Here is a 23,123-nt window from a genome sequence, read left to right on the forward strand (position 1 = left end):
AATTTCTATATGTAATGTGTTATATGTGAATTGTAATGGAATATTGTCCTATGCTTTGAGGTGAGCATAGACCGGTTCGGTCCAAAAACCGAACTGAACCAAATAGAATCAAACTAAATTTCTGGTATTTTTTAGGATCAAACCAAACCAAACTATAATTCGGTTCGATCTAGACCAAACCAAAATATTTCGGTTTGGTTCGGTCCGGTTCATGTTTGGACCGAACAGAGAACAATCATAATATGTTCTAGATATTCAGTCAATTTTTATATTATGTACAACATAAAAATATTCAATGCACTGCAATGTTTATATAAAAGAAAAATTACTAAGTGAAACATAATATTAGAAGCTAACCCATATATATAAATTGAAGAAGCATGAAATATAATTATAAAATTAATTAATGGAGAAATGAAAGGAAGAGAATGATAGTTTTTTGGTTGGTGCAATTATTCCAAATAAATTGTACAGATGCATCTATTAATTTTTCTCTTTTTATCCTATTAATTTCACAAACAGAAACATCATATATGCTACCATTAACTTTTTTTCTTTTTTTTTTCAAACTCCTATCAGATTCATGTTGTAGAGAGTGCGAATTTGATACAGAGAGATGTAAGAGAATTATTTAATTGTATTTAGTTAATTAAAATCCTAAAAAGTATATATTATATTTCGGTTCGGTTTTATTCGGTTTAAAACCGAACAAAACCAAACCAAACCGAAAACCAAACTATCTTCAAAATCAGAACCGAACTAAATTACAATTCGATTTGGTTTGATTCGGCTTTTTCGATCCGGTTTTTGGATTTTCGGTTCGATTCTGTTCAACCCTACCTATGCTTACTGAGGAACGTTTACATCTAAGGAAGGTTGTCTAGATAATAGAAAAATGAACCACATTACCCAATGATTACAATTTTTCTGTTTAATAATAATAATGAGACACACTATTATCAAACAATATTATAATAATGTGATCCTAGTTTTGAGATGCAGTGTATGTATATATATATACATGTATGAGAAATATCTTAAACTAGGGGAGGTAGTTACTAAATTTTGAACATTTGGCTCTCTTTTTGTTTCCTACTTAAACCAAGGTTGGTGTTTTTTTTTTTTTTGTGTTGGATTTATATAATTGTTAGTATTTGCATAATTTTCCTTTGATCTTATTTAATTCATTTTTTTGTTTTTTTGTAGTCAATAGTCAAAATTTCATGCTGTGATTATCATGCAGGTTAAGTTAGGGTTATATGCTATAAATGATAAACAAGTAACTTAAGGACTTGTCTTCGTCTACAATTTTACAACTATATCATATCATGGCAGAAAATGGTGCTTTGCAATTGGCAACTACGAGAAAATGGAGGATTCCTCTCCTAATTTTCTTTAAAGATGCAAGGTGCTTTCATACTTATAGTTTGTGTTTATGAAAAACAAAAACAATATTCAAGGACATGTATGTTCTAAAGTTTGTATGAAATTGTAGAAATGTTTTTAAGATGGATGAAATTGGTGTGGAGATACTAAGGATTGCAGTACCTGCTGCTATGGCTTTGGCTGCTGATCCTGTTGCTTCTTTGATTGACACTGCTTTCATCGGTCATCTCGGTTTGTTTCTGAAACATTAATTATGAGATGAAGTTTTTGGTGGAAATAGTTGTTTGATCTAATGTGACATAAATATATAATCTTTAATAAATGAATGGATACAGGAGCAGTGGAAATAGCAGCAGTAGGAGTATCAATCGCCATATTCAATCAAGCATCAAAGGTTACCATTCTTCCATTAGTGAACATAACAACTTCTTTTGTAGCAGAGGAAGATACTTTTCAAAGGAATGATCAAGCTGCTAAGAATTCAGCTAAAACTGATGCAAAAAAAGAAGTCATAGAGAAAGGATTCGTGACTATCAACGATAATAAAGATTCAGATGGTACTTACTCAATTTAAACGGTGTCTTGTCTAATGTTTTAGGGTTTCCTCAAACAAGTGTTTTCTTTTGTTGGTTAGATTGCATTAATTTGAAAAAGAGTAAAAAGGGGAAAAGACATATTCCTTCAGCATCAACAGCATTAATTTGTGGAGGAATTCTTGGTCTTTTACAAGCGATTCTTCTCATTTTCTGTGCAAAACCTCTTCTTAGTATCATGGGTGTCAAATCTGTAAGTACTATTAATTAATTCACTTCTCTTTTATGGTATATGTATAAGAAATTGATTGAAAAAATTGTATTAAAACAGGATTCCCCGATGATAACTCCAGCTAGGAAGTACTTGACCTTAAGAGCATTAGGCTCCCCTGCAGTCCTTCTCTCACTAGCAATGCAAGGAGTTTTTAGAGGTTTTAAAGATACTAAAACTCCTCTTTATGCTACTAGTGAGTCACATTAATTTTCTTCCAAATTTAAATTTATATATATATTCAATTGTTCTTTCTAAAATGCTTCTGTCTGTAATAGTAATTGGAGATGTAACAAATGTGATTTTGGATCCAATATTTATCTTCATCTGCGGGTTAGGGGTCAGTGGTGCAGCCATAGCTCATGTTCTTTCCCAGTAAGTAGTCTTCTCATGCCATATGGGCTTCTTTTTTGTGTCCTGGTAATAATAATAATGTTTTATTGGTAATTTAGATACTTGATGTCACTTATCTTGCTATGGAGGCTCATGAAAGAAGTAGATCTGTTGCCACCAAGTGGCAAAGATTTGCAATTCGGTCGATTTCTAAAAAATGGCAAGTGTTTGTTTGCTCCTTTTGTTTTTTTTTTTTTTTTGGTATGGAATTCCAGATTGTGACATGTATTTTGTTTGGTTTAAATAAGGTTTTCTGCTGTTGGTAAGAGTGATAGCAGCAACAATATGTGTAACGTTGGCAGCATCAAGAGCAGCAAGGTTAGGTCCATCACCTATGGCTGCCTTCCAGGTCTGCTTACAGGTTTGGATGACATCTTCACTTCTTGCCGATGGATTAGCTGTAGCTGCTCAGGTTTGCCTCATTCTTTTTTTCACACGTATTTGCAAACACAGTTTCATATTTTAAAATTGTACAAATAAGGATACGTGGTTCACCAGAAGGATTATATTTAATATTGTTTTTCATCTTCATAGGCAATTATAGCTTCTGCATTTGCTGATAAGGATTACCAGAAGGCAACAACCACGGCAACACGGGTTCTACAGGTATTCCTTTTCATGAAACACTTTTTTATAGGGCTTTTTTAAATGAATATCATAATTGATTACAAAAATTACAAACTAAATCATATCATCAAACTTAATTCTTAATATATCATTTTTTCCTTATATACTAAATAAAATATGCTTCTAAACCTATTTTAAAAAGTTTAAACCCCAGTTCATAAATCCCAAACTCTTGACAGTATATTCTAGACCCCTAATTTATAAACTTTAATTATATAGTTGTAAATAGTTTTTAACAAGTGAATTTACTATGTAAATTTCTCTTTTTTTTTTTTATATATAATAATCAATTAATGTATTATTAACATGGTGCAGATGAGCTTTTTTCTTGGGGTTGGGCTTGCGGTGGTTGTTGGAGTAGGTCTCTACTTGGGTGATGGAATATTTTCAAAAGATCCTAGTGTTGTTCATATTATAGCCATAGGCATCCCGGTGAATTAAATTAAATATATTTCTCCATTTCCTTTTTACTTTAAGATCTCCAAAAATTCACTGAAATGTATGAACAGTTTGTGGCAGGCACCCAACCTATCAATTCAATTGCGTTTGTGTTTGATGGAGTAAACTATGGAGCTTCTGATTTTAGTTATTCTGCATATTCCATGGTCAGTTCATCAATTAATTAACTCTTTCCAAATTAAAATGTTTATCTATCTATCTCTAATTAATGGTTAAAAGTATGTATTCATTAGGTTCTTGTAGCCATAGCAAGCATTGGATCAATTTTTGTTCTTTTTAAAGCTGCTGGTTTTGTTGGAATATGGGTTGCTTTAACTATCTTCATGGCCCTACGCACATTTGCTGGTGTATGGAGGTAATTTTTCTATTTTATCATCCAAGTTTGAGAGAGTATGAATATATAATAGGGAGAATTACAAAAAAGATTTAAAGCTTAGTTCATTTATCGTTAAGATCTAGCAGGTTGTTTCTCTACAACCCAATGTATATTAATTCTCTTCATTTTTCATGTTTTTAATGATTGTGCGAACCCAAAAAAAACAGTGGTATTATTGTCTGAAAATACACTTTGGTTGGAATATCAGTTTCAGACATTTTTCCCCGACAGTGTCGATAACTGTCGATATCCTGTCGATATGATTGTAGAAATTTTGTTGTATGAACTGTGAGTTGGATTGATTGTTGTAGTATTCGTAGTTGTTCTGTAGATTATTCTATTCTTTAGAGAGAGCACGCGAGAGAGATGGAAAGACAAAAACACACAGTTATGTTAAGGAAGAAAACCAGGGTAAACTTGGAAGATACTTGTTGAAATGTGTTAGTTTTGGTTAGTTTTTTAAAAGGAGCTAGAAATGTAAACTATTCCATTAAAAGGTACTAATTTTGTAATTCTTCCTATATAATATTGAAAATTAAAATTTATTTATAATCAAATTAACATTTATATTTTCGATTGTAGGATGGGGACCGGAACTGGGCCTTGGCGTTTTTTAAGATGCTAACCGTTGCCATAGGAAATCAGTATTACTATTACCTAATTATAATTAGGAAATTCTCAATAATACACTCGTGTCATATATTCTCTTATTCATTTTTGTTTTTTTTTCCATCTTTCTTCTGCATTTTGATCCAATCCTCTTGTTTGTATTATTGTATTGTGATACCTATTTTAGAATATATATAACTTCATGTGGCACACATATGCAGATCATATTGTCAAATTTTAAATATATTGACATATTTTTGGGTTTATGGTTATTCTCCTGCATGCATTGTGTAAATGAACCGAGCTGAGCCGAACCCTAGGTAGGTTTGGTATTGGCTTGTTAATATCTCGAACAGAGCCCTTTCGAATCGAGCTTTGATAAGTTTTGACTGAGCCGAGCTTTTATCGAGCTTCTAACGAGTTTTAACCAAATCTATTATATATATAAAGTGTGGAACAAAAATAACACATGGCAGAATTTTAGAGCTTTAGCTTATGTGTCGTTATAATAGAACATATAGGCGATGTGTTAATTTAATAGAATTTTGATTTTTTTTTAAATTCATTCACTCTAATTTCTCCTATTTTATCTCATTCTAATATTTTCAAGCGTCTAACTCACTCTAATCCATCTCTTTTCAACTGCTTGCTTGAGAATCCTTCTTTCAGTCAGTGTCTTTATCTATTTTTAAACTTTTGTCTATCCTTCCTTGAGAATCCTATCACCTACCAACTCTCTCTGCTCATCTTAATCCAATTTCAAAATCTCTTTTAGCCCAAACTTTTATTTAGTCCACTTGGAACTCTTTATCTCGCCGTTCCTCCTCCTCCTCCTCCGCTTTCTCTCTCTCAGAAACTCGTCTGTTCAGTGGACACCCTCGGACCGCGTTCTTCGCTCGAATGAGTCGCAGGTTTCCTTCACTTTACCTGTTTTTAGGCTTGATTTCAACTTCCTTTTTCAGTTTTCTCCGATTGCTTCTGATCATTATTTTACATTTTTTTTCTTTTCTTATTATCGCGTCCCATTTGCATGCGATTTCAATTTTTGTTTATTTTGATTTATATTTTATTCGTCAAATGGAAGTTTCAGTTGATTGCTGAATTTACCTATAGATTGAAGATGTTCGCCAAAGGCTTAATGTCGAAGTTACCGTCGCTTCAGGCTCGTCTCCTGCACACGCACCAATTGAATCTTTTGAGGACATCGTCGCTGATAAATTGCATTTTTATTACTTTTTCTGTTACTATGGCTGATTATGGCGTACTACTTTATGGAACTAAGAATATATTGGTGTTTGGACCAAAGCATCATGAAGGATATTAAAGATCATGGATATGCTTCCCCAATGTAATTTTTTTTTTTTTTTTTTTTTTTTGCTTCTATGTACCCTTCCAAATATTTATGAAGGTGTAGTTAGCTTAAAGATAAATCTAAGTTTAAAATTTCTTATTGTTTCAAATTTTAAATTATTAGATCATAGAAGGATAATTTCTTATAGTGAAAATTACAAAACTGGGTCAAATGAGAGGCTCATTTACATATTAATCCCATATACTAATTCTACTACATATCTAGACTGATTTTGTGCGACTTTCCAAAAATACCCTTAATATTTACGCGGAGCTCGCCCCATCCCGTCTGACTTCGCATATTCACCCATATGCGAAACCTGCGAAGTTAATGTTTTAATTTACTTAATGAATTTAGTTCGCATATGCGAAGCCTGCGAAACTGAAGTTTGTTTTGCTTGATGAATTTAGTTCGCATATGCGAATGGTGGATATGATTTGAAGCTAATACGCGAAGTGGTATATAACAAAAATTGGCAAACAACAACGGATTCGAACATTAAAATCATAACATTATCAAAATTTACAACAAGATTGCCACAATAACAACATTCAAATCATAACATTATCAAAATTTACAACAAGATTGCCACAATGAACTCTACTAACTAATCATTTCAAAGTGAAACTAACTAATCCGGTACCAATTTTGAAACGAATGAGTAATCTTGGTGTGCACCATGTGACACATCCATCCCAAAAGGTCTAGACGTGTCGCACGGTGCACACCAAGATTACGCATCCGCTTTAAAATTGGCACCGGATTAAGTTAGGTCCACTTTGAAGATTGGCACCATAGGATGGACGTGTCCCATGGTGACACAACCTCTCCTAACGAATCATTTCAAGAGTGAATGTGTCAATCTTGGGGAAGTTCATCCCTATACAGGAAGGAAAATCATCTCCCCTGCAGCCCAGTACGCCGCCTTCCAGAAAGGGATGTTACGTATTCAACCATCTACAGAAAAAATTAACCGTGTTAGTTAGGAAAAAAGACGATTTTGGCTTCGCGAAATGAAAATTAGCGAAGCATGCGAATGTAAATGTGCAGGGGAAGAGGTGATTTTACTTCGCATATCAATTTTTTCGCGAAGTCTGCGAGGTCTGAAATGTGACTATCTACGTCGCATATCGCTGCTTTCGCGAAGTCTGTGAGGTCTGAAACGTGAGGATCTATTCGCAGACTTCGCGAACTAATCGATTCGCGAGGTAGATCCATACGTTTCAGACTCTTTCTCTTCGCAGAACTTCGCGAAATCATCAATTCACGAAGTAGATCATCACTTTCCAGGCTCATTCTCTTCGCAAAGCTTAGCGAAACCATTGATTGCGAAGTGAATTCATGAAAAAACGCAGAAAAAACAAACAGATACTTACATTTTTCGCCCCTTTCACCCCCAAAAGCGACAATAACAATATGATAACGAAGGAAATAACGTAGAAAAACCATTTCTTCGATGGTAACAAGAAGAAAGAAACCAAGCAACGAACATGAAGATGAAAAACCATTTACTTGTTTTCTAGGGTTGGGAAGTTGCAGAATCAAGAGATGAAGAGATGAAAAAGAGAAATTCATTATGATTTTGACTAAATGGTGTAGATTTCGTGTAATTTAAAGGAAGACAAAAGTCTTGAAATCATTAATGCTGGAGCAACTTTTCGCATAACCAAGGAGATAGAGGGAGCGGCAATTCGCAAGTGGTGGAAGTGGGAAGGTCAGGAGTATTTTTGAAAAGTCACACAAAATCAGTCTAGATATGTAGTAGAATTAGTAAATGGGTTTAATATATAAATGGGCCTCCCATTTGATCCAGTTTTGTAATTTTTCCTTTCTTATATCCATTTTTATTAAATACACGTTTTTTTTTTCAAATATAAAGCCATTATTCTTTTTTCTAAACGTTAGAATTATCATTATCACAATGAGTTAATTTGATTTTTAAACTATAATTAGAGTAGATGTGGGTAAAAATAGATTTTTTCGAATATCAAATTACTAAACTATATGTGAATAATTTATTATGTCTATTTTATTAAATATATATGAAAATACGAATGAATTTATTTATTTTCAAATTATAATTGAGTTGAAAGGTTAATTTGGCTTAACAAATTCGATTTAGTCTAATTGAAGTTCAAGTATCAATTTAGTTTTGAAATTGGCAATATTTGACAAATTAGTTAAATATAATCAATTTTAATACCTAAAAACTTATTAAATTTGGATTAATTTGTTAAATATTGCTAACTTCAAAGTTGAGTTGATACTTAAATTCCGATTTGAACTAAACTAAACATGTGCCAACTTTAGGGGCTAAATTAACCCTTAATTCAATTATAATTACAATAGATAAGCATAATGAGTTGTCAATACCAATCTAACTTTTTTGGTTTGAGTTAAACTCGAATATCACGCACTAACGAGGATAAGTATAATATCACCTAAATTTCCACCACAAGTTTATATTTTTATTATTTTTACCACCAAAAAATTAGTAAAATATGTCTTCAACATATGATTATATTGAAGAAATTAGTGCTACAAAATGTATCTGAAAAATTACAGTAATTGATTATGGAAAATTCCTCACAAGTTGAAAAATGTCACAATAAATGACATGTATAATTAACTTCGGTTATTATTTGCTGTCAAAATTATATTTATCTTAATATAGTAAAATCATGTAATCCGTGCATTGCACGGGATTAAATCTAGTTCATCATACATACATAGAATAAGTAGCGTAGAAAACAAAAAGGTCTTATAAAATACTTCATACGAGTTTAAAATATTTATAAAGAAAAACAATCATGTTATTATCGAGATTCCAGAATAGTAGAATGGTACTTATAGTCGGAAAACACAAACTCGGAGAAAAATTTCAAACAATGAAATGTATACTAAATTTTGTAATGTATTTTGTTCCTTATCAAACCCTAATTGTCTAGCTAAATACCCAAATGTCTAGGCTTTTTTGTGTCATTTTTTTGAGGGGTTGAATCTTATTTGAGTTGTGAATTGTGATGAAAACTAATAATAACCAATGAAATATAAAATATATATATATATATATATATATATATATATATGTGTGTGTGTGTGTGTGTGTAATATATATAGTAATTAAAAATAATCGAGTCTGCTCGCGAGCTTTCGAGCCGAATCTGAGGAAACTCGAACTTTGCTCATTGGCTTTGATCGAACTTTGATCGAGCCGAGTTCGAATAGTTTGCGAGCTACCAAAGCTCGTTTACACCCCTATATATTAATATTTCCATTTATTATAATTCTATAAATTAAACTCCTATAAGTTTTGAACATTCAACTCGCCTAAAAGCACATGACGTGGGAATAAAATAATTTCAATGCAGAGATTTGCACGTATGTTGATTTAAAAAAATCATATTTTTACATTTTTTATGATTTAATAATATAATTGAAAATTAAAAATTTTAAATTCGGTGAAATATTTGAATTTTTTCCATCTCATACAAAATACAGTATATTTTTTAATTTTTTTCTCGTTTAATCATATGTTTGTGACATGTTACTAATTAGTGATAAAATGACACACACATGTGAACTGTAGATGACAAAATTCATGACAGAGAAAGACAATTTGATGAATTATTTCTCAAATTGACCTAATTTATCAACGTTATGAGTAAATTTGCTCTTAGCCACCAACATTATGGGTAAAATTGCGCAACATTAGGAGTAAAATTGATTCAGGCCGTAAACATTGGAGGTATTTTTTAACCTTATCCCTTAAAAAAACATAAATACAGTAATTATCCTTATCCTAATGTTAGTTTCCGTTTACCAAATAATAATTTGGATACAAGATCTAGGTTTATTCTTGTATAAATAGGGTTTAAGCATCATGATATTATATTATACTCTCCAAATGTTTTGCCGCCAAAGTTTATAGATTATAGTGGGTGCTTCTATTCTTATTTTGTTTTTTACAAATTAAGTTTTATTTTATTTTTTCTATCATTGGATGAGCTTACTTTGTCAAAGTTCCCCATCATCCAATGGTGGAAAAAACAAAGTAAAACTTACTTTGAAAAAGACAAAGTAACCATAGTCTAACCCGATTACAGTGACAATCATATCCTGAGAAAATACATTGCAACTCTCTCTCCGGGATAGGATTGTTCCTATAATCTAACAACTTTTGGTTTCCGCTTGGATTCAACAATAGATGATCCACTGCTTTTGTAAGTATTTTTGTTCTTCTGTTTCGTATTTCATATTTTAAGTTGTTTTTTTTTATTATTATTTCTTTTATTTTCTAATCTTGAGGAACCATAATTTGGGGGTTTTATGATTTCGAAAATGATTCATCTTGAATTATTATCACACATCATTCTTTATCCTTCTTTCTTGTAAAATGGGATGAAATTGAAAAGAATAGATGAAGATTGGATGGAAATTGAGATATCGCCAAAGGATTTTTAATCGAGAGGGAGAGCTAATTTGTTGATGATATTTGGGTGGAGGAGACAACCGCCTCTTTTTCAAATAATTTTATTTTCTTTAACAGCTTTTCATGAAATTGATTAAGATAATTCTTGTATCTTATCTTTATAATTAATTGGCTAAATATATTAGAGACCCTAGACAGTGGCGAATACAAGATTTTTGGGGTAAGTTTACATGTGCGTTTGAAAAACGAATTTGCTCAATTTGGATTTAGAGAAGCCTAATAGGCCAAAAAAAAATTTAAAAATTTGGATTCATGAAGTAACTAATAGATCCAAAATATTGAAATTTTGAATTTTGGACAAACCTTACACTTAATGGGCCATTTTGGGAGCTAATTCAACACCCGGATATTATTTTTTGAGACAGGGAATCAAAACTACCCGAGATCAAGATAGTTCCGACGGTCGGAATGGCCCGGGCCCCCTAGGCCCTAGACATAGCTCAGAAAAGGGTCAAATATATGAATATCATAATTAAGTACAAAATTACAACTAAGTCATATCACCAAACTTAATTCTTAATATATCATTATTTTTTATATATTATGATTTTACACCATAATTTAAAAAAAAATAGCCTCCAATTCATAAATTATAAACCCTACAAAATATATTCTAGACTTCTAATTTATAAATTCTAATTCATAAAATATATTAAAAGTACTGATTTTTACTAATTTGATATAATTTAAGATTATAATTTAATATAGTTACGAATAGTTTTTCAAAAGTGAATTTCTATGTAAATTTCCCCTCAAAAAACTAGTTGGCTTGAACTTTTTAAAAATGACTTTAGCCACTTAAATCTATTTAAAGTTATATAAAAAAAAATCTATTTAAATGATGTATTGATTAATGACTTGTTTAAATTGATTTTTTTTATTCTTGGTCTTGTTTAAAGTTACATAAATTTCAACTTTTTATAATTCTTTTTTTTTTTTTTTGAGCCTAGTGTAGGACTCTTGATCTTTTAAGGTAAGAAAAGAATACAATAGTAACCACTAAAAGTTAAATAAATATATTATATTTTTGTACGATAAATTTATTAATTAGCAATTGATTTTTGACATTAAAATTTTAGGATAAGGTACCAAAATAGATCTAAAGTTTTTGGGGAAGTATTAATTTAGACTCATCGTTCAAAATAGCACCAATATAAGCTTAACGTTTACAACATAATATCAATTTGGGCTTAACGTTTACAATATAGCATAAATTTAGGCCTCACGTACAAAATAGTACCAATATAGGCTTAACGTTTACAAAATAATACGAATTTAAGCTTAACGTTTTACAAAATATATACAATTTAAGCTAAACGTCATAATTAAACTAATCATATTATATTATTTCCCTATTAACTTTATATGTTATCTTTTTATTTAGTTCTATATCCTTATTTATTACAATACAATTAATTAGTATTCTTGTCCATTAAAACCTTATATTTGTTTTTCATCAACCATTCCATGACTACTAAATTTCATTGCTCATATAATATATGCAAACTAAAAGTAATTGAATATCCACAATATTTTGAACACTTTTGAACACTGAAAGTATTCAAAATATTGTGGATATTCAATTACTTTTAGTTTGCATATATTACATGAGCCATGGAATTTCGGAATCATGGAATGGTTGATGAAAAATAAATATAAGGTTTTAATGGGCAAGAAAACTAATTAATTGTATTATAATAAATAAGAAAATAGAACTAAATAAAAAGAAAACATATAAAGTTAATAGGAAAAGAATATAATATGGTTAATTTAATTGTGATGTTTATCTTAAATTAGATATATATTTTGTAAACGTTAAGCTTAAATTCATATTATTTTGTAAACGTTAAGCTTATATTTGTGTTATTTTGTACGTGAGACCTAAATTGATGCTATATTGTAAACATTAAACTTCAATTGATATTATGTTGTAAACGTTAAACCTATATTGGTGCTATTTTGAACGTTGAGCCTAAATTGGTACTTCTCCAAAAACCTTAAGCCTATTTTGGTACCTTAAGGAATCGCTTTTAAATAGTGTAAAATAGTAATTGAAACTAATGTATTGATGAATAAGAGTAGTTCGCAAACTATTCGAGATCGACATGAGCAAAGTTCGATTCGAGTGACTCGACTCTAAGTGTGTCGTCTCTCTCTCTCTTTTCGACCCATCTAGCTCGTGGATCAATCGGTTCTTTTGCTATCAGTGTAGTTAAATGTCACATATAATTATCGTGATGATCCTATCTTTCATTACTAAATCATATTTACAGATATATACGTTACAAGAGGTAACCCGATAACATGGATCCGTTATATTTGTGATTGAATATATTTAATATAAATCATTCATTGATATCAGAACCACATATTTTGGGTTCTCTGGTTTTTTTTTTATCTATTTTAGGAAAAAATAAATTCTTTTCTATTGAAATAAAATTAAAATAAATATTCTTTTATTATATTTTTGGAGAAAGTTTTGAGTACTTTTAAAAATGACTTACACTTCTAATTTTACTCCAAACCTCCATTTACTAAAGAAGTCATTTATCTAAGAAAGTGATTGATTTGAAAATTGAATCAGAAGTCGAACATAATTGACAATTACATCAGATGTCAATTGGTTCCATCGATCAATTCAGATTGGACGAACCTGATAATATCATAAATTATATATATAATCAGACTAGTTGACAATGCGTCAAGATTGGAATCAAATTTGTGATATGACCAAATGATTTTTTGATATAGAGGAACATGTTATCTAATTTGCTGATGATTGGGTGAATGAGATTTTCAAATATTTTTCTTTTCTTCTAAATTTTGTTTAACTGCAATCAATTGCGAGACAAAATATTTCATCGAATTTAAAATTATTAATCTCAAATTCTTTTATTAAAATTATCAAAAATATGATTTTTTTTTTGGAACCAATTGTTATGCAATTGTTGTGGAATAAGGAACAAAATATCTATATGCACCATTTAGGACGTTAGATGTAAAATTACTCATAGTTGTCAACATTAGAGGTATTTTCACACCTTATCCCAAAAATAATAAGAGAAATAAAAAATACATTAAATAAATTATTACACTAATAACTAAATGTTTTTTTATATCTTTCTTAACTTTATGTCAAAGTAAGTTATTATGGTTTATCTAATTGAAGTAAATTTGAAGATTGTTGTCTAAAAGATTAATAAAAATATGTTAAATAATATAGTCATTTTATTTATACAATACAGCATACATTAACAATAACAATGTAGGATTACATATGCATATCTACCACACTAATACCCCAAAAAAAGTATGCATTACAATTAAACAATATTACAACTTATTCAAAGAATGAAGCAATAATCTAAATATCATAGTTCAAAAATAATATGAAATACATTTTATTATTATACCAATATAATATTTTAAACTATCAATAATAAGATTAATTAAACAATAGTATAATGCGGTTCTTCGACTAATTTTATATGATTTTTAAAATACCGATTGAACTTCTAATTTTTGCGGCTTTATACCTTTTCTGTTTGTCCGGTTTTGACAACCACAAGCTTACCCCTTAAATAATATATCTATTTTGTTGTGGAAAGCAAGAAACTGTCTAAAAAGTATATTTATCCTTAAAATTAGTAACAATCAGTTCCTCAGGAAATCCATGACCTCGCATTGCATCTATCTTTTTTCTCTCGAAGAACCGATTGGATTCAACAATATTTTGGTGTTGTACATGTTATGTCATTTACATGACGTTTTATCTGAGACACTACATGAAACCCAGCAGTTAGAGCAAATTTTTGGTCGACAATCGGCATTTAGCGACCAGTTTTTGATAATTGGCAACGGAATACAAAGGTTGCTAAGTCGCTGATAGCTAAAATTCTATAACGAACTAGCATTTTTCTTGTAGCGATGACTTGCCCGATTCATATATAGTTAAATGCAACCCTTCCCAATATGAGATTCACTTTAAAACACCATAAATTTCAAGAGATGAAATCATACAGCTTTATATATGTATGTACATAAAAAAAGATGCAATCACATGAACTTGAGCACAGATAACAAATTATTGTGAAATGGGTCAGAAATGTGCTCAAGGAGATTCTGAATAGGACCTTTACCTGTGAATGCTGCTTGAGCATAAAAGCCAAGCCATGCAACCATTGCTAACCGTCCATTTTTAATTTCTTTCACCTTCAGCTCCTCAAAAGCTACCGGATCACGCGAGAGGTTTAGGGGGTCAAAAAGTGCCCCTCCTGGATAATTAATATCCCCTGGAAGGTAAATTCCCAATGGCTCCAATGCCTCTATTCCACAATATCTTGCATATTCTGGTCCAACCTTTTTATAAAGGAAGAAAAGAAAAGCATCATGGGGTTTCTGATCTTTTCGATTTAGTTAAACGGGTTGTAGATAAAGCCTATAACTTAGCACACCAGTGCCATTAAACTCAATTACGCATATTAAGTGTGGTCCAAATTCACCTGATTGAATGGAGAACAATATTAACACAATGCAGGAAGTCAGAAAATAGAATAAGGTCCCTACCATGAGAAGGGCTTGGCAAATAGCAATAATTATCACTCCTTGGCTTCCAGCTATGTGGAGTCCTGGGATGCCAAGATAGTCGAGTGTATCTCCCTGAAGTAAATTGATGAAGCAAGAAAAATGGTATAAATCGAATGATATTTTCGTTAGATGAGAGGAAAAATAAAAGCAGAGGAATAAATGCACAAAATGAAGTGCTATATTGTTTGAGATTCACACCACAAAAATTGGTTAGAGCTCAGAATAGATGGCATATGAGGAAAAATTTATAACTGAAATGTGTTTGAAATTTATTGAATAAGATACTAACCTTGAGCTTCGAATAGCCGACTCGCCACCACACAGGTTCAACAAAGTGAAAGGCGCCTGATAAATCTAGTACTTCTGGAATCAGAGCACCAAGGGCAGCAAGCATAGCCCAACGAGCATGAAGTATTTCAAAGCTGCCAAAATTGAAAAAGATTAAAGACCTATAAAACACTCTTATCATAGTAAAAAAAACTCATTTAATGTTTCCGTGTGAAACCTGACCATTATATAGGATAATTCTAAGTTCAGGTGGCACCATATTGCGCCAACTTAAGGCATTGTAAAAAATTTAGAATGGGGTTCGACTTCTCAATGATAATAATAAAAGCTATTCTTGAATCTAATATATCAGCTTAAGCATTTAGGCATCCTAAAAAATTTAGAACGGGGTTTGACTTCTCAAAGATAATAATAAAAGCTATTCTTAAATCTAACCTATCAGCTTAAGCATTTAGGCTGTTCAATTCCTTGACACGACTCACCTCTACAGTTATCAGAAAAGATGTAAAAATGCATAGAAAAGTATTAAACCTCAATAGGTTTCTGCAAAGAGTTGGCAAACAAAGCGACATTACTAAAAGTTTATTGCAAGATTAAAAAGACCAGTATTCTTGAATAATAATTATCCAACATGCCGCACCTTAGCAATTCCTTACTATTAGTCCCATTAAAAAATTCAAAACTTTCATTTTGTATTGTCATGTGAATATGAGAAAAAAAGTAAATAGAAGCAAATAGGCAACATACTTAAAGTATCTCTCGAAAGCTGCAGAATCCTTGCTCAAACCTGCAACATCAAAGCCATAATCTCCAGGCAGTTCTCCAGTAAGATACACAGGGTACTTGTATGGAATGGGACCAAGCCAGCGAGGGCGTTCTTCTCCGTACCACAAGCTGCATATTCGGAGAGATTTTATATTTCTAATATTGTATGCATATTTAAAAAGAAATAAGGAACATCACAGAAGTAGACACAGTCGTTCTGTAGTAATTTCGTTTCATATGGTTTTCAAATGGCAGTGTTATATAGGTGTATTTATGGTGCATACTAAAAGTTGCAAACAGAGTCGGAACTAAGGAAAGAAATAGGTAAGTTTAGACTTATTCAACCGTTGATTCCTTTTAGCCCTAGCAAGTAAAATAGCAATAGTTCATTCAGCCACAACTTTGATCTTCACTAGACATAGTGAAAAATAACTCGGGCAATAAGAATACAATTTTGGCATAATGTCACCATAAACTGAAATTACAGAATCTTAAACCCCATATTGGTCAAGCAATAAGAACTTTTCATTAAGTATATGCTCGGACTCGGATTGATTTGAAGTCGCTTAAATGCTCGTGAACTTGAACAAGAACAGCTTATACCATTTAGGTGTTTACCATATTCTGCTAAATATTCAAAACATTAAGTAAAAATGAAATAGCAGCTTTGAAATTCGATTCGGATGCAGGAAGAAAAGAAAATCATGATAATCTAAAAACTAAAACCAAAAATTAATCTGCGGAATCACCTCTCCTTACGGGCTATAGCGGCTGAATCCTTGAACTTGGAAGATTCTAGGACGGCAACTTTCTTCCTCTCCTCCAATCGCCTCTGCAGCGTTTCTCCCAAAGGGCTATTGGCGATGGCTTTCACTGCCGTGAACGGAATTGCCGAGAATACCAGAACTCCAGCAAGCTTCAAGAAAAGAAAACAAACAAAGTTAAGAAGTGGTAATCTATCAATAACAACTCGGAAGATGCTTCAGAGAATACCTCTTGCCATGAAGCTTTGCAGGTTGAAGTAGAATTGGTAGTGAGAAGGATTTTCCGAGGTCTAGGGGAGAAGAATTTTGATTGTTGAGAGAAGAAAGACGAAGAATGGGATGAAATTGAAGAGAGTGAAGGTTGTGGCTGGAGGAGTTGCAGAGCCATTATGCCATTATGGATAGTATGGCTGAAGATAATCCAATTTGGTTACCTGTTTTAACAGATTTTTTCCCGGAGCTCCTTCCCGGCCCCTGTTTCCTTAATTTGCTGATCAGATTTGGGTGGAGGAGAGGCTGCCTTTTTCTAGAATAATATAAAATAAACTGCTAAATATTAAAATTGAAATAAATTTTTCTATTAAAAATGTAAAAAATTAGTAATACACTTATAAAATTGGTATATAATTTAAAATTGAAAAACGTGTACTATCAATTAAGGTTTGTTTTAAGTAGTGAAGGTTTGAAGTCATTTAAATTAGATTTCAAATTCCAACCATAACCTACCGTTTTAATTGGAAAAAATCTACTTAAAAGATGTCTGATGAGTCGCAAACTGAGAAATCGGAAAAATTATACAAAAGAAGCTCGGATTGGAACGTCCAATCGAATCCTCATATGATTCCTACCCTTGGAGAGGTGCGTGAAATACACTCTAACACTTAAATTAGTATTTGTTGGTGACTAGATAATGATATAGAGAGAAAGTAGAAAGAGAATGTTTAGATACGATGACCTAATTAATTCCCTTGGGCTCCGTTAGCCTTCAAATCCAAATGCTTCGTCATTTATAATAATAATTTTTTTTAAATTACAGTTATAATAATAATTTTTTACTTGTAATATATTGGATTTATTGCCGTTGAACTTTATCCATTTTAATATTATGGCTACTGAATAATTCTCAATAGTATAGTTTGTAATGAATTGCCTATCTATTTTTGTTTGTTTTATCTAGTATTATGCACTTGCCATAGTCTATTAGTTTCAATTTTTCTACATAAAAACTAGCACAACTCCAAGTTGTTCATCAAGATGTTAAGAAGAGTCTCTAAATACTCACCCATTGGTCTAGCTAAAACTTATTCTTTTCTGACTACATATTCAGATTTCAATTGTAACTCAAATAACGTTCTAATTCTCTTTTCAGAACCCCAAAATTGGGGAAAAGCTGCTCTGCCAAGTCAATAGCGCGAGCAAGGTCAATAGCCTTGTTCTCGCATTCCCAGTGCTTGTAATCTAGATCACTATCAGCCACAATGCTTTGACCAGTTTGGATATGAGCAATCCATTCACCCCGTTGTTTGTTAACATCTTCATAAGAATACATTCTATCAAATCGCGATCTTGCTGTGAACACCATTGTCTGTATACTTAGCGCCATGTCTAGCTCTCCTGTAAATGATACACTCCCGAAACCCCCACCATAGGGGCCTCGCCTGGTCACCTCCAATTTGTCTATCAACTCCATAGCCTTAACCTGGAAAGAAGTATTAAATGTTTGCAACTGTTATAACCTATTCTATCTTATAGCGTTTTAGCTTCTAGTCAGTGGCGGAGCTAGAATTAAATACTCCTGGTTAATTGACAAAATTTTAAATAGAAAAGAATTACTGACAAATCCATGACAGATTTTGAATAGAAAATAACTACTGATAAATATTTTTATGTTTAGATACCGAATTTTTCATTGTTAGTTCTAATTTTTCTTAATTTCTATGAGTTGGAATGTTAATTAAGACTCAATCATAAATCTTATATTAATCTCTGACGCCCCCACACGGAAATGCCCTCTCGGTATAACACAGGGTTTGAAGCATACACAGGTCCATGTTAGTCAAACGGTCTCTGATACCATGTCATGGAACCAATTGCACTAAAAGATCAAGCTGATAATTAAAGCTTAATCATAGATGTTATATGAATCTCTCGCAACGAGCCATGTGACCCCCGCAGTCTCTGTAATCAAAGAAAAAAGTTAACAAACCTTGGGATCTCCGCATACAGTTCCAAGTGGCAAAGCGGCCCGTAAAGCATCCCAATAGGAAAGTCCATTCCTTAATTCTCCTGTGATCTGGATCACTAAAATGTCATTTTTCATCATTTTCAATAGTAAATTACAGACTTTTTGAAGTTCTTACCGTCGAACTTAGGTGCATTACATGAGAATATCTTTCAATGTTCATAAGATTGTCAACTGCCAGAGAGCCAGGCTTCGCTACCTGAATTGAATTACAAAATGACATTAAACCATATAGAAATTATTACATCAACTACATTAAAAAGAACAATAGCCAAATCAACAAGTTATATAACCTTTCCAATGTCATTTAAGCCTGAATCCACAAGAATTGAATGTTCTTCATACTGCTTTGGATCATTTCGAAGTTTCATCTCCAACATTTCATCCTCTTCGGTTGTCCTTCCTCTTCTCATTGTCCCACTCAATGGCTTATTAATTATTTTATTCTTTTTAGTCAATAAAAAAATTAAAACCTCAGGATTTCACAAAATTAAAGCAATATGCTTATAAAGTTTCTTGAACTTCCACAAATATAAGAAAATATAACATCATTACCTTATTGACACGGGTAAGAATATGAGGACTTGAGGTGACTAAAATACATCCTCTTGCCTATATGAGCATGTGCATTACAAATATATTACTAACATCTCAAAGAATCAAAAACCCGAGAATATGGCTTTCGCAGGAAGAAATCACATACTTGCAAATAGGACATGTACCGATTTGGATTAACAACTCGCAAGGCCCTATACACTTGGAGCGGATTGGCAAATGTTCTTCGTTCGAAACACTGACTTAAAAATACCCGTGATATGTCTCTGGAGACTATATGCTTTTTTGCTTTAGAAACTAATTCCATGTACTCTTCCCTTGTCATGTTCGAATCGGTCAATGTTGGACTGAAATTTCGAGTTTCGAATTGTACAATTGCACGGGATAGCTTGTGACTTCAAATTGAAAATTAATTGAAGAAAAACATGTCATATGAGTTTATAGAATACCAATGTAATGAAATAGAAGTATATAATAGTAACTCACGGATCAATATTCTGTAACCTTGCAACCAATTTTTGTAATTGGTGAATGCCATCTGAGTAGGCATATTCTATTGACGTGTATCTATCCATCATAACCCAATGGATTACCCAATGGATTACATGTACTTTCTGTTAGATATAAATACAAGTCATTAAATTACAAGTTTCACTACAAATGACAAGTGTATCTTTAATCTATTAGAGCATCTCCAACAGAGAGTGCTCAAAAGAGTGTCAGCTAAGCATCAACTTTGACAACTTTTAAAGGGTGCCCACTATTGGACTGATTGTGAGTGTCAATGAAAGTTGCCAATTTTTGACAATCTCTTGACAACCTTGTTTAATTATTTTTTAATATAAAATCTATGGTCTCTCTCCTAGAAATAATAAAATCTGGAGCCTTTTATTTTTAATATTTATAATAAAATAATAATTTGTAGGATTATAATGGCAACTTTTTAAGCAACCTTTATTGAAGCATTTTTTAAGTAAAAGTTGACAATAAAATATTATATTTTAGGATTATGTGTTAAGTTTTGGCACTCTTATAGGCACCTTCTATTGGAGATGCTCTTATTAACTATGTGAAGTGAAATAACGAGATTTATGAATATACGATACATTGGAAGAAAAATAAATACCTTATGCACATGATCAAATACAATGATATCATCATATAGGCCAAAGTGTATGTCCGGAAGGTTTGTGTCATCTTTAGGAGCCCTTGAAAACGGAAGGTTATCGTTCTCTATATATCGCACCGTGTCATATGAGAAATAGCCAACCCAACCACCTAATCATGAAATACTATCAGCAAGCTCGGAGAGATACTCTGTGTAGGAATTATTCAACAATGTCTATGGAACAAACATGATACCCTCAAACCAGTATGCATAGCCCCTTAATCATTTTGATTTTAATAATTAAGTTAGTGATCTTTCCATTCTTATTTTTTTTAGATTACATTTAAGCCTTTGATAATTAAAAAAAAAAGTTAGCTTTAAATAGAATTTTATAATTTCATTTATGTTTGAAATTTGGTGTGTGACTATATAAAAAAAAACTGTAATTTTTTTATTTGAACTGGACCATGTTCATTGATCGGGCAAAAATTGTACTAGACTTTCATTTAAAATGCTCAGTTCAAGCTTCATCTAACTTGATGTAAATTTAGGAAGATCCAATCAGACTGTGGCTTAGGTTTTAAAATCAAATCTTAAATCCAATCCAAATAAATATATCTAAAAAACTATAATTTTTAACAAACAAAATTAAAACGGATACTTAAAAATAAACATTTCATATGTAACAATAAAAATTTAAATTTATAAACTAATATTAATAACAAAGATTGGGCCGGGCTAGCCTTTTTATTTCTATAAATTCAAAGTCTGCTCTAGAACTAGACAGAGTTGGACCGACTGGGTTTGATGTTAATATTTCTTGACCAGGCCCAATTCATTGGACGCAAGCTTGAGCTCATCACAAAGATACTCCGGTCCGGTCTGTTATTGCAAACTAGACGCAAATAAAATGAGTAACGCTTTTTCAAGTGGATAAACTGGATCATTAGCTTGTCATGAAGAAATGTAGATTTTGAGTTTGAGTCGTAGCGTATACAAAGGAGAGGAGTAGGAAGAGGGAGTACAAAAAGCTCATCCGCACAGAGTCCCAAATTTAAGGGGATCCAATTTTTTTTATATAGTAAATGTTAAATATCTAGAATCTAACGGTCTAAGAATCTTTAACGGGTCCAATTTATTATTATTATTATATAATATCTAATTAAATTATATTTATTATATAAAAAATCAAGTTAAAGTATTTTAGTGTTTCATTTTGTAGAAACATTATAGTTATATTAAAAGTATTAATTTTTTTAATGAATATGTCCAATTTTTCATTTAGCATAGGGTCAAAAAAAAATGTTTAAGACGGCTCTAAACGTACGTAAAAAAAATTAATTAGACGAAAATCTACCTAAAAGTGTATGACGCCCAAAAATCAGACAAACAAAAAAAAAAAATTGTACAAACAAATTAAAATGTCAATGATTCAGTAAGCATTCAAATGAAATTCAGTGTTGTCTTACCACAGAAAGCATCTGGAAGATCACAAACAATTTGGGGTTTCCATCCCTCAGAAATTCTTCTCGCAATTACCATCGGATCTTCAACAAACTCCTCCGTTAAAGTCCCTACTTCATGATCCATAATTGAAACTTTATTTTCTCTCGCCACAATTTCAATCGATGGATTAGCTCCAACAACACTATACCTTCCCTGCACCAATCAATTCCACTTTTCCTTCTTTTTTCGGTTCAATTCGACATTTAACAAGAAACACAAACAAAGGATCGATTAATGGATCTTACAACAGTTGAAACCTTAGAACCAGGCTCCACAGACTCAAAAAGGAAGCTTGGAGTCTCTCTATCATCTTCCTTAACCAAACACCGGTAAGCAATCACCGGAGTTAGCTGATCGGAGAATATGCAGCTATGAAGTGGTACTACATTTCCACGTTTGGCTGCTTTTGCGAAATCTGATGGATCTGGAACTGAATAAAACCAATTAATCCAGATATAAGAAACAATTAAAAAATAAAAAACAAATGGATCAGGGACATGGAATTTTACCGGCAGAAAAGTCAAGGAGGGAAACGCATTTCAGCGGCCGGACAGATGAGACGTAGCTCCGAGAGCCGGCGGTGGCAGTGAGAAGAGAGAAAGCCATGGATTGAATCGGAGAGGAATAGAGAAAAAAGAAACAATAAATATGGCGGGAGGACTATGTCAGTTTTAAATTCCCACCCATTCTTCATTTATAAATTTACTTAATTATAGGCCAACAAATCAACACAGCTTCAGGCAGGACCACGCTTCAGCTGCTGTATATCGGTGCCTGCTGGGAACCGGCTAGGCCTTCGGTCCGATTTATG

The 23,123-nt window shown here is 32.0% G+C and overlaps 3 protein-coding genes across 3 annotated transcripts; 1 reads left to right on the forward strand and 2 right to left on the reverse strand.

Moving 5' to 3' along the window:
• Positions 1-1,328: 1,328 nt before the first annotated feature.
• LOC136227254 (protein DETOXIFICATION 43-like) lies at positions 1,329-4,393 on the forward strand. The gene is made up of 13 exons (XM_066015917.1): positions 1,329-1,408; positions 1,496-1,617; positions 1,722-1,943; positions 2,021-2,172; positions 2,251-2,386; positions 2,469-2,565; positions 2,643-2,743; positions 2,832-2,995; positions 3,118-3,189; positions 3,526-3,642; positions 3,720-3,815; positions 3,903-4,024; positions 4,357-4,393. The coding sequence occupies exons 1-13, from the start codon at positions 1,329-1,331 to the stop codon at positions 4,391-4,393; spliced, it is 1,518 nt and encodes a 505-aa protein (XP_065871989.1).
• A 10,050-nt stretch (positions 4,394-14,443) lies between these two features.
• On the reverse strand, positions 14,444-17,416 carry LOC136228069 (chlorophyll a-b binding protein 7, chloroplastic). Its single transcript, XM_066016904.1, has 6 exons — positions 17,131-17,416; positions 16,887-17,053; positions 16,120-16,266; positions 15,374-15,506; positions 15,064-15,156; positions 14,444-14,856 (listed from the first exon to the last, which is right to left on the reverse strand). The coding sequence occupies exons 1-6, from the start codon at positions 17,287-17,289 to the stop codon at positions 14,554-14,556; spliced, it is 1,002 nt and encodes a 333-aa protein (XP_065872976.1). The 5' UTR covers positions 17,290-17,416; the 3' UTR covers positions 14,444-14,553.
• Positions 17,417-18,231: 815 nt separating this feature from the next.
• LOC136227255 (anthranilate synthase alpha subunit 1, chloroplastic-like) lies at positions 18,232-22,918 on the reverse strand. Its single transcript, XM_066015918.1, has 11 exons — positions 22,822-22,918; positions 22,558-22,742; positions 22,276-22,465; positions 20,825-20,976; positions 20,185-20,312; positions 19,847-20,093; positions 19,699-19,755; positions 19,437-19,589; positions 19,262-19,342; positions 19,108-19,194; positions 18,232-18,600 (listed from the first exon to the last, which is right to left on the reverse strand). Exons 1-11 carry the CDS (start codon positions 22,916-22,918, stop codon positions 18,232-18,234), a joined length of 1,746 nt encoding a protein of 581 aa, XP_065871990.1.
• Between the last annotated feature and the right edge of the window lie 205 nt (positions 22,919-23,123).

The sequence above is a fragment of the Euphorbia lathyris genome, chromosome 4 (assembly GCF_963576675.1).
Source record: "Euphorbia lathyris chromosome 4, ddEupLath1.1, whole genome shotgun sequence".
Taxonomy (NCBI): domain Eukaryota; kingdom Viridiplantae; phylum Streptophyta; class Magnoliopsida; order Malpighiales; family Euphorbiaceae; genus Euphorbia; species Euphorbia lathyris.

Coding starts and splice junctions, on each gene's coding strand:
- LOC136227254 (XM_066015917.1), top strand. CDS start 1,329: ATGGCAGAAAATGGTGCTTTGCAATTGGCAACTACGAGAAAATGGAGG. Junction 1,618..1,721: donor TGCTTTCATCGGTCATCTCG/GTTTGTTTCTGA, acceptor GAATGGATACAG/GAGCAGTGGAAATAGCAGCA. Junction 3,816..3,902: donor GTTATTCTGCATATTCCATG/GTCAGTTCATCA, acceptor TGTATTCATTAG/GTTCTTGTAGCCATAGCAAG.
- LOC136228069 (XM_066016904.1), bottom strand. CDS start 17,289: ATGGCTCTGCAACTCCTCCAGCCACAACCTTCACTCTCTTCAATTTCA. Junction 16,267..16,886: donor GCTATAGCCCGTAAGGAGAG/GTGATTCCGCAG, acceptor CCGAATATGCAG/CTTGTGGTACGGAGAAGAAC. Junction 15,157..15,373: donor TCGGCTATTCGAAGCTCAAG/GTTAGTATCTTA, acceptor AATTTACTTCAG/GGAGATACACTCGACTATCT.
- LOC136227255 (XM_066015918.1), bottom strand. CDS start 22,918: ATGGCTTTCTCTCTTCTCACTGCCACCGCCGGCTCTCGGAGCTACGTC. Junction 19,590..19,698: donor TTCTTACCCGTGTCAATAAG/GTAATGATGTTA, acceptor TTGACTAAAAAG/AATAAAATAATTAATAAGCC. Junction 18,601..19,107: donor CTGTATGCGGAGATCCCAAG/GTTTGTTAACTT, acceptor ACTTCTTTCCAG/GTTAAGGCTATGGAGTTGAT.